This window comes from Crocodylus porosus, unplaced genomic scaffold (genome assembly GCF_001723895.1).
Source record: "Crocodylus porosus isolate Cpor-Errol unplaced genomic scaffold, CroPor_comp1, whole genome shotgun sequence".
In the NCBI taxonomy this organism is placed as follows: domain Eukaryota; kingdom Metazoa; phylum Chordata; order Crocodylia; family Crocodylidae; genus Crocodylus; species Crocodylus porosus.
Genome location: NW_017728931.1, coordinates 33,038,249 through 33,054,821, shown reverse-complemented (window position 1 = coordinate 33,054,821; position 16,573 = coordinate 33,038,249). Strand labels below are relative to the sequence as shown.

Below are 16,573 nucleotides of genomic sequence, written 5' to 3'. Positions count from 1 at the left end.
ATGTCAGAGCAGACTTGATTTGTTGAGTCTGCTGGAGCGTGGTAATTACCATGCTCCAGCTGTCTCTTGCATCTTGTGTATCAGCATCCTTACACTTCAAAATGGAAGTGGGGGTGCTTTAGCTAAAGCTTATTGAACAAGCTTTAGTTCAAGCACTCTCTCCACCATTGTGAGGGGCGGGGATGCTGATACATAAGACTCTGTGGCGCCTTAATTAGAGTCGCTCTTGGAACCACTCTAATTAATGTGCCCCCTTCCCCTCCTCCGGAGCACGTGTAAAAGCGCCCATTGTAGTCAAATGTTCTTCACTTAACCTATACATTCCCAGAAATTTCCACCATGTTTCACTCTCCTGGAAAAGTGGGGGAGGACGCAGTGCTCCCAGATCTGCTTCAGTTTGGGGTGACAGACATCTGTTCCACTCAGGAGTCTTGGTAAAGTATCTAAAGGCAACTATCCATCTATATTTTCTCCTGGTAGCTGTGGTGCACATTCCATGAGAAATCTCTGGTGAAAGAAGCGTGCCAGAACACTCTCACTGCCCTGAAACTGGACTACTTGGACCTTTACCTCATTCATTGGCCCATGGGATTCAAGGTACTGTGGTTTGAATTTTAAGCCTTTCTGTGAGAATCCAAGATACTTTTCCCTTTCTGATCTGTCAGGTAGAAGAAAGGACCATTCCAGACCAGGAAGATTGTCTGTCTATCTGAGCATATTGGTGCCACTCCTATAATGCTCTGGAAGGAAATGTAGTCTTTGATCTTTAAGGCAGCAGATTTCTCCCATGGTCTTGACCATTTTCTTGCTTCTTCAGCATCCCAAGACCCTTCTGGAATATGGTGCTGTTGGTCCAGATCAAATCTAGGTCTTCTGCCTCATCAAAGTTCAGTGCTGGTTTGTCAGCTGCTTCTGCAACATTTATGTCTGAGAGTGGTCAGTACTGAATTCCTCTCTACCTCAGCTTTCTACTAATGGTCGGTTTTTTCTTCCTCTGTGTACTTTCAGACTTCTGTGCTCCCTTGTCCTGGGGTCAGAAAACAACCATGTGCTTATAAGTTAATTATCTTAGTAAAAGTTGTTATTTTTGTCTCCTTTCTCCAAGCCAGATGCTCAAGTCAAGGATATTTCATTAGGTTCTCCAAGGCTCATTTTTTCCCCTTTGTCTTACAACTGAGTATGCAACATATCTTTACACTATCTTTGTCTCACAATAGGCAGGGGAGGAACTTTTTCCCATAGGAGAAAATGGCATGATGATTCCCAGTAACACACATTTTCTGGAAACGTGGGAGGTAAGCTTCAACCTTGTTTCTGTGTTTGTTTGCTATTCTGTACTCTTCAGCAGCAAGTTGCATTCTTTTCCTAGTGGGAACGTTTTTGAGGAACTTTCTGACATCAGGAATCCAGGATAGCTGATTTGCTCTATATTTCTGACACCTTTTACATTATTCTTTGTGAAGTGAAATGTTTTTACACCTACTACTGACAGTAGCACTTTCTTGTCAGGGTCTCTGTGTGCTCAACTGTACTAGGTTAATCCTTTGAGTAAGAGGAGAATGAAACAGTCATCAGAATTAGAAGGGACAACTGGGCCTCTATAAACCAAGCAAGCTTTATTGATGATTTGGAGAAGAAAGTGGAAATTTCAGGATCTTACTAATGCAAAACTATATTTGTGCAGTTCCTTCTCAGATGAACTTTAGGACCAGCAAAACATGCCATACTCAGCAAACCCATCTAAGTGTTTTTATCATCTTTATATACTTACATATGAGAAAATTGACCAGCAGTGCTTTTCTGGAGTAACTGTTCTACTATAGCTATCCCAGGGTAACTCCACATGGGGGAGGTATTTTTATTCTGAAGGAATTACTTCAGTTTGTGAATAGAGTTCTATTCTGAAATATGAAACTTATTCTTCATTATACCATTGTTTCTCCAGAATCTTATCCCTTTTATTGTGTTCCTGTACTTCACTGTAGTACTCCAGCACCTCAGTCATGACCATGAACCCAGTGTGCCTAGGTGTTGTATAAATGCCAAACCAAAAGACAGCATCTATACCAAAGACCTTACAACCCAAGTAACTATACTAGGTCTTTTCTCTGTGTAGATAAGCCTGTAGTTATACATAGTGTCTGAGTCTGCTGTCTCTTCAGGCTATGGAAGACTTGGTGGAAATTGGATTGGTGAAAGCTATTGGAATTGCCAACTTTAACAAAAATCAGATTGAGCAGCTCTTGAGCAAACCTGATTTAAAATACAAACCAGCCAATAACCAGGTAAATTTTTCACAGAATTCTGGGTATTGGGAGAAGGCCTGGATGAAGAGTATTGTAAATAGGTGACATAGTTTTACATCTGTATTTTGGAAGGGGTAGGAGCATTACATAGAATACTGTACATGCAAAAGAAAGAATTCCCTTCTTTCCAAAACAGCCATCTTGGGAAGCTGGAAATTAGATACCTAATGGCATCTAGATAAATGGCCCAATTTTCCATAGTGCTGAGAAGCTGCAACGTCTGTAGTCTTTAATGGGAGCTGTAGATGGTCAACATCCTGAGAACATGAGGCTATTTTTATTTGCTACTAGTTAGAACTAAAGGCACCACTTACTAGCAAGTTCTTGCCAGTCTTTCCCATTATAAGGCCCTTCTTAAAAAGCTTCTTAAAATGCATCTAAACTACAACTATCTGTGCTAGATATCCATGCCTTAGGCCAGTGGTCAGCAACCTTTTCAGGTTGCAAGCTGGAATGACCCAAATTAAGGCAGTGACAGGTGATCAGGTGGGTGCTAGGACCTGGCTACCACCAATGCTTCTTCTCTCCATGGCAGCAGGGAGAGAAGTCCTGCAGCCACCATTTCTCTCTGTGGTGGCATGGGAAAAGCAACCACGGCTGAAGCCCCTTGCTGCCAAATACCTCTGAAGCCCCATGTCTGTGGGCTGGATCTGGCCTGCTGCTGGCTCTAGGTTACCAACCCCTGCCTTAGGTTGAATTTATTTAAACTATTTCGGCTGAAATTTTCCAACTACATCTGAAAGCAAGGCTGGTGAGAAAATCTATTCTGCTTACATGAGAGTAATGCTACAACCTTTTTTTTGGGGGGGGGGGAGGGGACGGGACACTTTTCTGCTTTAGAAGAGGAACACAACATTTGGCCTTCTGATATTCCCATGAAAATATGCCCAAATTCAATCTAACCGCAAGCCAATGAACAGTTGTTCCATGCTCATTAGAGACCTAATAGAGCTATGCAGATATAATGTTTCAGAGAATCTATTTACATACTACATACATGGGCTGTACCTTGCAGCCCTTGGCAGCTGCTGGCTGGGCATGATAACTAAGACCTGGGAAATGTTAGGAATGCTTCCATGGCAAATTTACCATGCTTGGCAAAGCCATGCTCAATTAAGATTCTACATGGGTTACCTCCTGTACCAGAAACTATTTGGCTGTGTCTCTGCGATGCTTTGGATAAGCTAAATAGCACTGTTAAGTGACTCCAATGAGCCTACCTCCATGCTAAGTAGCTCACACACAGTGCTGGGCATCTGTGGCTATGCTGCTTCCACTGGATGATGCATTTGAGGATGATTCTTTCAGGCATAGTAAATTCACTGTGAGGACATGTTTTTTTCTCTCCTCTGCTCTTGACATCTACTTGCAGGCAGCACTGAGAAGAAAACTTTCTATGACATTCTGTGAATACAGATAAGACAAGCACCAAACTGGGAATGGTATTGTAGGAGTGTAGATAGTTTCAAAGAGTCAACAGTAAAGAACAGAGGACAGGGAAAGGAACAAGAGGCTGACTGCTGTGGGAGAGATTGGGATTTGAAAGAGTGGAGAGATTCTTGAATTTCTTGGGATGGGAACATTTTGGGACAGACTGAGAGAGTGAGATTTCTGAAGGAACTGAAAGATGGGCAGAGAAGGAATGGATTTCATAGATTTCATAGACATTAGGGCTGGAAGGGACATCGGAAGATCATCAAGTCCAGCCCCCTGCCCAAAGGGCAGAAAGTCAGCTGGGGTCATAGGATTCCAGCAAGATAAGCATCCAATTTACTCTTGAAGGTGTTCAGTATAGGTGCTTGAACCACCTCTGATGGCAAGCTATTCCAGACCTTGGGGGCTTGGACAGTAAAGAAATTCTTCCTTATGTCCAGTCTGAAATGGTCTTGTAGTAAGTTATGACCGTTCGACCTTGTCATCCCTTGGGGCGCTCTGGTGAACAAATGTTCCCCCAGATACTGATGGTCACCCCCGATAAACTTATAGGTGGCTATCAGATCACCCCTGAGCCTGGTCGCTTTACTAGCCGCAGCATCGCATTGCAGGCTCATGTTCATCTTGTGGTCAATGATGACCCCCCAAGTCTCTTTCTTTTGTAGTGCTAGCCAGTGTAGCACTGCCGAGCCTATAAGGATGCTGCAGGTTTTTCTTCCCAAGGTGGAGAAACTTGCGTTTTTCAGTATTAAACACCATCAGGTTCTCATCCACCCATTTGCTGAGCCTGTCCAGGTCAGCCTGGATCACCCGCTTGTCTTCTGGTGTAGATGCTTTGCCCCAAAGTTTGGTGTCATCAGCAAACTTGGCCAGTCTGCTTCTGACTCCAATGTCCACATCATTAATGAAGATCCAAGGACATTAATGGGTCCAAGGACAGAGCCTTGGGGGACCCCACTGGTCACAGGTTACCATGATGATTGACTTCCGTCAATTACCACCCTCTGGGTCCAACCATGGAGCCAATTCCCCAGCCAGCGGAATGTGGTGGACCCAAGGCCACAATTGGCCAGTTTCGCCAAGAGGTGATCATGGGACACCAGATCAAAGGTTTTTTTGAAGTCAAGATATATGACATCAATCTCTTCTCCTTTGTCCAGGTGATAGGTCACCTGGTTGTAAAAGGAAATGAGATTGGTCAAGCAATACCTACCTGCAACAAACCCATGCTAGCTATCCCTCAGGATGTTGGTGTTGGCCAGTTCATTAAGGGTGGCCTCTTTAATAAACTTTTCTAAGATCTTCCCCAGGATAGAAGTCAGGCTGATGGGCCTATAGTTTGCTGGATCCACTTTCCTCCCTTTCTTGAAGATAGGAACCACATTGGCCTTCTTCCAGTCTTTGAGCACTACACCAGAGCGACAGAAATTTTCAAAGATCTGTGCCAGAGGCTGGGCTATGATGCTCGCCAGCTCCTTGAGTACCCTGGGGTGTAGATTATCAGGGCCGGCTGACTTGAAGGTATCCAGCCTCTCAAGGTGTTCCTTCATGAGGTCAGCATTGATGGAGGGCAGGGGATCTCCCTCACCCGGACCTCCCTGTCCTGTTGCAGGCATGGGCGTCCCATGGGACTGATGAAGGATGGATGAAAAGTACCCATTTAATAGGTTGGCTTTTTCCTGAGCGTCAGTTGTCAGTTGTCCCATCTGGTTCAGCAGGGGTCCAATGTTGCCCTTGCTTTTCCTCCATCTCCCCACATAGCCAGTACCAGGTCAAGCAGTGCTTTGCCTCTCGTTGGCCCATAGTCTTCTTGAGTCAGGTAGATGTCATCCATGCATGAGAGGAAGCTTTGCAACAGCTCGGTTTTTGCTGAATGATCCTCCCACGAGATGCCCAGGTAATTGAAGTCACCCATGACAACCACGGTCCTGGAGCATGCGGCCTCAGCCAATTCCTGGACGAACTCATGGTCAAGCTCAGGACTTTGGGTGGGAGGTCTGTAGTAGATTCCCACCATTGTGTCCCCTGTGCTGTGTTCTCCATGGATTTTAATCCAGAGGGTCCCCAGTTGTTCACCCTGGTTGCCAACATCAGCTTGCAGGGACATGTAGCTTTCCTTAACATAGAGAGCTACACCCCTGACCCTTGTATCTACTCGATCTCTCCTGTACAAGGTATAGCCATCTATACCCATGGTCCAGTCATGGGTGGAGTCCCACCAGGTCTCCATTATCCCTATGACGTCGTAATTATTTGCGTTAAGCAGGAGGACAAGTTCCTCCTGCTCCTGTCATTTGTGTACAGGCAGGCAAGTGTCCCCTTAGGGGCTCTTGCCTTGCCCACAGATTGTACCAGGGCTGGGGCAGGGGTGCCTTGGCCTGCTGGTTTTGCAAGGGTTGCCCAGTGGGTCAGCAGTGGTAGTAGTCCCCCCATCCCTCAGCGGGCTTAGTTTAAAGGCCAGATGGAACAAGGAGACAGGGAAGCAGCACTTGGGGAATGGTAGTAAGATCTGACAAGGAGCTAGGATACAAGTGGAGTGCTATGACTAGTTGGGAGAAAGACAGACTGGGATAAGTTGCTGGGAACCAAATGAAAGCTGGAGCCCACAGGGATTGGGAGAGGAGTTTGGTGTATGGGACTGTCACTGGAGATGGAGAATATGAGTGGAAGGACAAGTCAGGAGGGAGGAATGGAGACAGACTGGGCACATCTACATTTGCAAATAATCCAGGAGCAGTTTACTCTAGAGTAAAGTACTTTTGAATAAATTCTCCTGGGCACATGTCTACATGTGCAGGTATGTGGGAGCAGATTTGTTGCTCCTAGCAGCAGACTGCTCCTACTCCCTGTGGCTCTGCACCAGGCCCCTGAAGCAACCAGGGGGAGCTCTAGGCTCCACCTAGGCGCTAGCCCAGAGGCTGGCGGGAAGCACAGAGTCAGGAGACAGCTGTCTCCTGGCAGGGGCTGGGATATTGCTCCCTGACCCTTCCTGCTGCTGGGGTGGCTCCAACACTGGAGCCTGGGCAGGGACAATGTCCCCCTGCCCTGGTGGCAAGGAGCTCCCAGGCCCACCCTACAATCACAGAGCTGGGGGATGGGAGATCCTTCTTTCTCAGCCCAAGCCCTGTGGACACAGGGCCCCGGCTGGGAGATCTTTAAAATAAAATCCTTATCTTGAGTAAAACATCTCCTGTAGATGCACTCAGTAAAGGATAAACTGCTGCAGGTAGACTAGGACTGTCTGGGCAAGGAGATGAGCTGAGAGGAGTGTCTGTGGAGGAGAGACGTGGACTGGGACAGTGTCTGGAGTAAAGGACGTGGGGAAGCTGGGTGAGGCGACTGGAATTTTATACTTTGCATCTCCAATAACAGTCTATGAATATTGTTCCAGTAGCCACTACAATTCAGGAAAAATAGCCATGTCAATGGAAAATGCATAAGAAGAAGCAGCTTAGGTGGAAGCAGCTGTAGCTACACAGTGAACAACATTCCAGGTTATTCTGGAATTTTGGTTGAAGGGTCATGTAACAGTTGTATAATTGTCAAGTAGCCATTATAAATAATGTAAGCATAAACAAAAGCAGAAATATTGGCAGCCCATCACAAGCATTGTGACAGAGATAAGAAAGTCCAAGAACTTCTAACAGAAGCAGCCCAGGAAGTTTGAATTATGTAAGATGCTATCTAGATGTTATTGACTTCTGTATAGAACCCAGTTAGCTGTATAGCATTACTGATCAAAAGTAGAATGTGTGTTTGGGAAGAAACGTATAAAGTCTTTCAGTCAGAGTCTGTTCCACTTTCACTAGTCTACTGGATTGCACATTTAATTCTACTTGAGGTTAATGGAAACTACATACATATAATTTCTGCATATTAAACTTCATAATTAATAGTGAAAAATAAGATAACATTGTACACAGTTTTTGTAGTCAGAATTCCACTCAGTGGAAGAACCTGGCAAGGTATTATTAAGAAGACAATAGCTTATTGTAATGTTGTATATTATTGAAGGGAAGCAAGCCTACAGTGATGTTGTGTTGTAACTGGTAACAAGATGGAGGTTGTGTACAGTGAGATATTCCAGATCAAGGGAAATTGAAAGTCCAATTGATTCAGTTCCTTGCACTCAACCCTCAGAGTGCAGCCCTTTTTAAAGAGACAATTTCAAGTGCAGTGACTGGCTTTTCTCTGTTGCCTTCTGTGGGCTTGGGAGATTTATGAGCTAGATGAGCTCATTCTGTTGTATCTCTTACAGGAAGTCAGTGTAATATCTATACTACTTGAAGTGCAATAGTACTGTCTGTCTCTGAGTAAACTTAGTGCTTATTTTTGTAGATTGAGAGTCACCCATACCTTCCTCAAGAAGAATTGATTAAATATTGCCAATCCAAAGGGATCTCTGTCACTGCCTATTGTCCCCTTGGAAGCCCCCAATGGCCGTGGTAAGACTACTCGGTGCCTTCTTACCTTCTGTGTGGTAAGGTGTGCATTCAGTGACGTAATTCAAGTATTTGACACAGAGATAACACTAATAGAAAAATTGAAAAAGTATTATAGATTTATAAAAACCCTTAATTTTTTTTGCCAGTCTACCTAAATCCCTAGAAACCATGGATCTTTTATTGAATTATTAGATGCATAAGTACAACATGTATATGACAGTGATTACAGTCTTTTACTCAACTGAGCTTGAAAGGGATGAGCTTTGAGGATTTGATTTGGTTGAGCATAGAAGGCTTCAAAGTCTTCTAACCAATCTAGTGGGGAAACTCTGTGCTCAGGAAGGACATGGAAACTGCAGCTAGCCAGGATGAAACTCTTGGAATCCAGGAGACAAGTATTTTTGGTGATGAGTTCTAGGTGGAAGAATACTCTGTGGGAGGATATTGCAATGAGCTGTACTTTGACCTAGATGCATAACTCAGCTCATTTTTTATAAAAGAATATTAAGTATGAAAGCCAATGGGAAAGGAGTGCTGTGGGAGGTAAGCTTAAACATACAATCCATGGTTTATCCTCCTCCACTTCTAAACTGACCAAAAACTTATCACTATTATATCTGACAGGGGAGGTTATGTTTTCCCCTGCCATGATAGGGTCTACTTTTTCTTCTTAAAGGCCCAAGCCTGAGGACTTTTCCCTCCTGGATGACCCGCAAATTAAAGAAATTGCAGCCAAACACAAGAAAACCTCAGCTCAGGTACAGGCTGTTTGTCTTTTCTGTATTTTTTTTCCTCTTTGTAAAGTACTTTCCTCTTGGGCCAATTTCCACTTTTACAAAGAATGGTGAGGAAAGGTTTGGGATGTGGGCCACTTGCAGTTTCAAATGTCTTTTGCAGTATGATGCTTTTAAATGTGTCATTTTGAATCCAATTGTAGTACAAAAGGAGAGGAGAAGATTAAAACTGACCGCAACTGTAACTGGGTAAAATGGAGGGCCTCCTATGGAAATGTGTAGTTACAACTTCTACATACAGCATCCTTTGTTAGTTTCAAATTTTTTGCCAATTGTGTTTACACATGGCTTTTGTGTCATTATTAACACTAGCGATTAAATGAGCCTGTGCATATATCATGGTGGCTCTGCTAAGTTGCTTTTTTTATCTTTGATCTAGTGGAATTATTCACCATGGCATATGAGAGTGGATATGGGGTTGTATTTCACAGATGACACACAACCTCTCTTTTTGTAGGTGGTGATTCGGTTCCAGGTCCAAAGAAATGTGAGTGTAATTCCCAAATCTGTCACTCCCCATCACATAGAGGAAAATTTGAAGGTAAGTGTGGCATGTTCTGGCCTCTGAGGGTGGCCATGACACCACCTGGTGGCCCCTTGACTCTTGCTCCCAATTCCGGCTCCTCAGGGTACCCTCCCTTCTTCCACACCTATCATGCCTTGATGTAATTAGTCTTAGTGTGAAAAGGAGGCTGCCACCAGGGTCCCAGAGTGAGACCAGCCCAGCTCCACACTGAGACACTCAGTTGGGGCCCTCCTGGCCCTATTAGTGCCCCAGGGTATCAGTCACCTTATGAGTTATTTGTTGCATCTGTGCTCCCCTATAGCCATGCCCGTGCCTTGCAGATGTTACCGTAGAGCCACATACCAGCTTGTATGGACTTCAGCTTTAGTCTGCTAGTTACTCTTGCTATAGATTGCCAGCCTAGGCCCATTTCCTTTAGCCCAGTTTCTGAGTCTCAGCCTGGTCTGGCCTTCAGCTTGTCTCCCTTTGTTTGGGGCTCCTGGTCTGCCTCCTCCTGTTTGGGGTGCTTGGCCCTCTTGGTCCATCTCATCCTATTTCAGCTTTTGGCCCTTTCAGCTTGGGTAAGTCCTTATTCCGCTGTGAGGGCTTGGGCCTTGGCCCTCTTGGCTGGAACCTGCCCCTATCATTGCAGTGAATGCCAAAGGCTGTTTTAAAATGGCCATCTCCTTCATTAGAATGATGAAGCAGAAAAAGAAGACTGAACTTAACTCCACTGACTGACGAGGAAACCTATCAGTTTCCATTTTAAAATTCTAGCATATTTTCTTTTATTATCATAAATCAAGTTAATGCTATGCTATACCCAAATATTGGAAGCCCTTCATTTAATGTACGTTATTTCCTCACAGACTTTTGATTCTTCTGGACTTTAATTAACCATGCAGCAGCTAAGAACTATTAAATCAGTCTTTCATGTGGGATTATCATGTATAGAGCTATACTTCTGAGAGAAACCTCAGGTGTCAGAAGCTTGTTAAGGAATATGTTATTTCCTGAAAACAAGATTTGAAAATATTACTATGTGAAGCCTAAAATAACTTACACAACAAAACTTGGGTCAGCCCTACTGAAAAATAATTCTGAAATGCTTAAAAATACTGCACTGCCAGTATTTTACAGCACATCACTGCCCTAATTACACCAAATTTACCATTGAACTCTATGCCGTTGAGTTCTTCATTGAAATCTTCTGAAAGTTTGAGAACTATTTTCCCCCAGTATAAGAAAGCAGTTTAAACAAAAGGATTCTGCTATTGATTAAAATGCCAACAATTTGAACATATTTTTTCCCATGGATAGATCCAAACTGACATTGTTCTCAAGTGAAAAGCACTGGAAACTCCTAATTTAGTCAATGGGACCTATAATGTATGTAACAGAGAAAGATAGGCCACTAAATTTGGAACACCTGGCCCCAAAGTTTAGATAACTCTTCATAACTTTTGAGCATTCATTATAGCATTTTTCACAAAGATGGATTTCTCCTGTCACTTAAATAAATGTGTTTCATTTCCATATACATCTTTAGTTTCTTTACATGAATGTATTTCAACCTCTTTCTTATAGAACTGAAATATTTTTCTGTGTGGGCGTTCTGTTTTGTTCTCAAATTTGCAGGTGTTTGACTTCGAATTAACTGAAAAAGAGATGAAAACCATTCTCAGCTTTAAGAAAAGACATAGAATCAGTTCCATAACCTTGTGAGTGTCTCTAATCATGTAGCCAAATGCATGCCAAGAGTCTATTTATTTAATAACATCTACAGCCATGTAGCAAAAGAGTGAATAGGAAATCTGAGCCATTGGCTTACACAAAAAGTTCCATCCGTAGCCACTGAAATTCACTGATAGCATTCACTAGAGCAGCACGTCTCAACCTGTGGGTTGTGACCCAAAAGTGTGTCACAAGAATATGTGAATGCGTTGTGAACAAAATTTAAAACTGATTCTTCTTTAAAGGAGAAAAATGTGGGAAACTGTTGCTTTTCCCTTGCAGGCTGGCAGAGTTGGGAGTGAGGGGCACTGGGTAGGGACTGGCCATTGATGTTTACTAATGGGTCCTGGTACAAAAAAGGTTGAGAACCACTGCACTAGAGCACTAGTCATTTGGTACCCTTTGGCTATGTCTACACAAGACTCTGACTGTGCAGATGTTACCGGTGTAACTGTGCAGTAGTGTCTCTGCATGTCTTCATGGTGATGCTGACAATGCGAGTAGCTCCTTACTACTGCACAGTAGCACTGTGTCATGGTTCGTGCCTTGCAACGAGCTACTGTGCAGTAAGTGTCTCATGTAGACATGGCCTTGGTAGAGTTTGCTTTTTTTTCCCTCCAATTTAATTACTCCAAAGTCATATGTTAGCAAAAGCAATGTTTGTTTACAACTCCAAAATAGATAGACTTCAGATTTTTTTTGCTTAATGTGAATAAATGTCATTGTAGAAAGATCTAAATGAGCAAACTTAGGCTGCAGACAGACGTAACTTTTAAAATGAATATGTAATGGTCTTGGAAACGTTTCAAAAAGGTAGTGTTTCAGTTATCATCAGATATATGTCCGACCCCTGTAGCATTCTGCACCTGAAGCACTTCAAAATCTCTGTGGCTTCATGCAGCAACCTGCTGTCCAGCCAAAGGGTGTTAGGCTGTTGTGACCTGTCCTCCCATCCCTGTCCATGACAGGAGAGCAGAGCCAAGGTTAGCGAATGCTTTCTTGCTGTTCCATTTTCCCTGGAACTGAGAAACCAAAGACCCTGTTCCCCGCCAGGAACTAGGGCGGTATGAGGATGGGGCCTGGAGAACCACTCAATCAGTTTGTCTCTCCTGTCTTCCTGTATCTCGGTGGTGGTGGGGGAGGTGTAGATCAGATCACTGTGGGATTCTGGAGGACCTCTGGGTTTCCTGTCCCTGTGCAGATGCAAGAGGAAGTGAAATGCTTCCCAATAGTACCTCATTTTGAGGCACAATTTTGGAACCCTCTGACCACTTTTGGAGTACTTCAGAGGGCCTATGCATCTGCCATGGCTGGCCCTTTTAGGTGTTTTAAAGGCATTTGAGATACTTCAGATGTTACATCTCTTCACAGCCCTAGGAGATAGACATATAGGGTACCTATACATAAGCAGGGAGGCTGCTTCAAAATGCTGTAATTACAGTATGCTGGAGCAGACTTGATTAATTGAGTCTGGACCATGATAATTACCATGGTCCAGCAGCCTCCAGCATCTCATTCAATGAGCTTTAGATAAAGTGCCCCCACTGCCTTTTTGAAGTGCAGGGATGCTGATACATGAGATGCTCTGGGTACTTCAATTAGAGTGGCTCTTGGAACTGCTCTAGTTAAAGCACCCCCCCCACTGCCACTCCCAGAGCATGTGGATAAATGCCCATAAGGTGTGTCTACATGTATGTTAATGTGCTTTAGTTAATGTCCATTAAGTCTAGTACCTCTGGGTGCCTACACGAGTTTTAAGGTTGCTCTGACGCACTGGAATTTCAGTGCATCAGAGCAGACTCAATTAATCGATTAATCAAGTCTGCTGGAGTATGGCAGTTGCTGTGCTCCAGCAGCCTCCAGAGTCTCACGTATCAGTGTCCCTGAACTTAAAAATGGCAGTGGGGGTGCTTGAATAAAAGCTCATTGAATGAGCTTTAGTTCAAGTGCCTCTACCTCCAGTTTTAAGTGCAGGGATGCTGATACAAGAAATGCAGTGGCACTTTAATTAGAGTGGCTCTCAAATCCACTCCAATTAAAATGCTGCCCCCTCCATGCCCAGAGTACGTGTATGTACTGTGCATGACAGTGTACATGTAGACCTGCCCATATTGCCTATTCTGTGAATTTTAAAAAAATTAATAATCCCTCCACTGAGATACAGGAAATCCTCGCTATTTGCAGGTTCGGCAGTTTCAAATACTTGTGAATGCTGAACTTGAATCCTAAATACACTTACAGTAGCTCCTTGGGAGCTACGTGCGTGCCTCCGCCGGGCTCCCACTGCCGCTGCTGAGCTCCTACCACTGCTTCTGCGATCCCTCCTGGCAAGGGTCTCCTGTAAATAAGGGCCACATGGTAGAATGGTTGGACCCATGCCTACTGGGTTCTATTTTCAGCTCTGCTACTTAGTTTTCACAGTTTATACATTTGTACTCTACTTCAAGTGTAGACATTTGTTAGTTTTATATGAAACTGTACAAAATAATTAAAATGTATATTATTTCCTGAGAGTAGATTTTTAGACAAAATTTGAAGTAATTGCTAAGCTAGAAAAAAAGAATACTAGCTGAGCATTAGGAGGCTAAGCCCGACCATTTAAGTAGCAAAATATCCAAATCCCCCATAACAAAAAGCAGAGAATTAACTTCAACAGTCCTGTATGAATTAAGCAGTGAGAGAGACTGGTGAAGTATCATTGGTAGTGAAGGGGTTGAACTGTGCACAGCATCCATCAGGAAGTTCTTTTTAATTTTGGGCTTGCATCTATGCATATCCTTATAGTATTTTGTTGTGAAGATTTTACAGTTAAACCTCCCTTTCTCTCCAGGTGCAAAAATCACAAGGACTATCCCTTTCCAGAAGAATAAGACTAGCCTTGTCATGACATGTCCTATGGCTTGGAAGGATTGTATTTTGGGATTCTTTGGTTCTGTTCAGCTGATGTATTAGGCATTTTCACTTGCGCTACTTACCTGCAGCATAAATATAGTTTATATTGGCTGGTGGAAGAAGGGAACCTATAGGAAATCAGATGAAGAAATAATAAGCCTGCTCTATTTTGCTGCTTTTCTTACAGCTACCAGTTACTATTCTTGTAATCCTTTAGTTATATTTGTTATTTGTTTTTAGGATATAAATGCATGTTCTTGCCTGTAATATATTCCATCAAACTCTTCTTAAGGAGTCATCAAAAAAATTATAGCAATTTTTGACCTGCAGAATTTTTTAACTCAGGGGTGGACCAAAGATGGTGTGGGCCAGATCCAACCCACCAAGGGATACTGTCTGGCCTGTGATGGGTCCCTAGGCCCTGCCTAGCTCAGGTGCTGGGGGCATCTTGGGCTGTGGCACATGGGGCCAGTCCCACTGCCCCCGGGCATGTGGTGGGGCAGGGGTGACACAGCACCTGAACTCAGCTTCCTGGCAGCCCTCACAGCAGTAGCTCACTCTACCTGGCTGTTGCTACCAGTATCTCTAATGCCATCACCAGACCCTGCCCTGCTTCCTGGCACCCTGGCCTGTCCTCCCCGCACCCACAGCCAGGGGTACCAGATGAAGTGGATAGGTGGGGTCTCCAGGGAGACCAGCTCAGGATCTGTATGGGCAGGGTGTGCTTGGCTGGGTGAATGGGATGGTGAGCAGAGAGCGATGTCCAGGAGCTGGACAGGGAGGTGGGGGTCAGGGCTGCGATCATGGGGTGGTGACAGTGTGTGGCTGGGGCCCAGGCCCAGGATGTAGCTGCAATCCACTCCCTGCACATCCATGCCTGTGAACCAGCATCCATTGCAGGAACATGTGGAAAGTGGTTCACAGCTCTGCCTTGAGCCCCAGCCCACTCCTGGACACCATGCCCTACACACCTGTGACCCCATCTCATCTTTTTAGCTGAGCCCACCCTGCCTGTGGGGGTCTTGGGCTGGTTTTCATGGAGACCCTGCCTGCCCACCCACCTGCTCCATCCATCCCTGGTGGTGGATGGAGGATGGATGGTCCTGGGGCTGGATAGGATCAGTTGCCCTCCCACTTCCCCATTGCACTGGCCTAGGTCAGCACGCACACCCTCTGCCTGCAACAGCTCACCAAAAACTCCTTAAGTGGCCCTGAACCCAAAAAACTGCCCACCCCTGCTCTAGCTAGTAAACTCAATGTAAAAAAATTTTGTCCAAATGTGAACAGACAGATTGTCAGTTCTACTTTCTTACTAAATAGAAGTATTTAGTGTAGTTTCATTGATACAAGACACATGTTTGCAGCAGGAAATCCTTTTTTTAAATTAAAAAACACAATGCACCTAAGGCCTAGATTATTTTTAAGACTCTAAACTGAACGAGAGGCAGACATCTATAGGTCTAGGTTTTAAAGTTGTTATATTTTATCTCTGAATTCTAGATGTGCCCTCCAGTTACAAGAAGATTTCATGAGATAAGAGAATGGCCAACATGGATTTTTTCAGGGAAAAAAACATGCCACAACAACATGATAAACAATCTTTGACAAATTATCTGCTTTGATGGACAAGGGGAATGAGGTTGATTCAGCCTACCAGAACTCTTTTTGACAGAGTCCCACAATCCTAGAAATATGGTCTGGATAGATTAGGTAGACATATAATTGGCCCTAAATGCTTGGATCCCCTATGAACTCTGAAGCATGGCTGGAGCCCCAGGCTGACATGGTTGCCCAGGGGAAGCAAAAAGGGAACTGGGAACCGATGAGGAAGAAGGGACCAGCAACTGTTGCTACTGTCTTGAACTGATGTAGGGACAGGGGAAGACCCAGAACTACTCCTCCCCTGCTCCAGCCAGGGGCTGGAGGGAGTAGTTGTGCAGGATTGTGCACTACTCAGCAGGAGTGACAGTTGATGAGTCCCTGCTCTTTTCTCTTTAACCACATTTTCTCCTTCCTCCTATGGGCTCCAAATATGGGGAGTGGCTACTCAGGGTGTTGAGCTTGGCTGAGGCTGGCAGCAGTGGCTGCTGGTCCCCACTTCCAGCACCTGCTTGTCAGTGCTGGACACCCAAGGGGACTGGGGAAGGAAAAGGAGCACCTGGAAGAGGGAACTCACCAGCTGCCACTGTTCCTGGCACTCATGCACCCCACTTTTAGAATTCCTAAATCTGCCAGACCAAACAGCACCCACAAGTACAGCCCAGCCCAGCCCAATGAGAGAAGCGAATAAACAGGTAAGAGATAGGGGCCAGAGTAACGCTGGGACTTGGGGGTCAGTACACACATCCACAGGAGGCCTCAAATGCCTCTACACAAACGCTCATAGTATGGGTAACAAGCAGGAGGAACTCACCCTCCTGCTGGCTGACACCAGCCCAGACATAGTGGGGATTATGGAAACGT

At 44.5% G+C, this 16,573-nt stretch overlaps 1 protein-coding gene across 1 annotated transcript; it reads left to right on the top strand.

The window, feature by feature from the left end:
- The first annotated feature begins 2,165 nt into the window (after positions 1 to 2,165).
- On the top strand, positions 2,166 to 14,739 carry LOC109316062 (aldose reductase-like). Its single transcript, XM_019544010.1, has 6 exons — positions 2,166 to 2,285; positions 8,079 to 8,185; positions 8,862 to 8,943; positions 9,437 to 9,520; positions 11,123 to 11,205; positions 14,049 to 14,739. Exons 1-6 carry the CDS (start codon positions 2,166 to 2,168, stop codon positions 14,086 to 14,088), a joined length of 516 nt encoding a protein of 171 aa, XP_019399555.1. The 3' UTR covers positions 14,089 to 14,739.
- The last annotated feature ends 1,834 nt before the right edge of the window (positions 14,740 to 16,573 follow it).

Excerpts from the sequence above, each read along its gene's own strand:
- LOC109316062 (XM_019544010.1), top strand. The coding sequence starts at position 2,166 with ATGGAAGACTTGGTGGAAATTGGATTGGTGAAAGCTATTGGAATTGCC. Across the intron at positions 2,286-8,078 it reads ACAAACCAGCCAATAACCAG|ATTGAGAGTCACCCATACCT; the intron begins GTAAATTTTTCA and ends TTATTTTTGTAG. Across the intron at positions 8,186-8,861 it reads GGAAGCCCCCAATGGCCGTG|GCCCAAGCCTGAGGACTTTT; the intron begins GTAAGACTACTC and ends TTCTTCTTAAAG.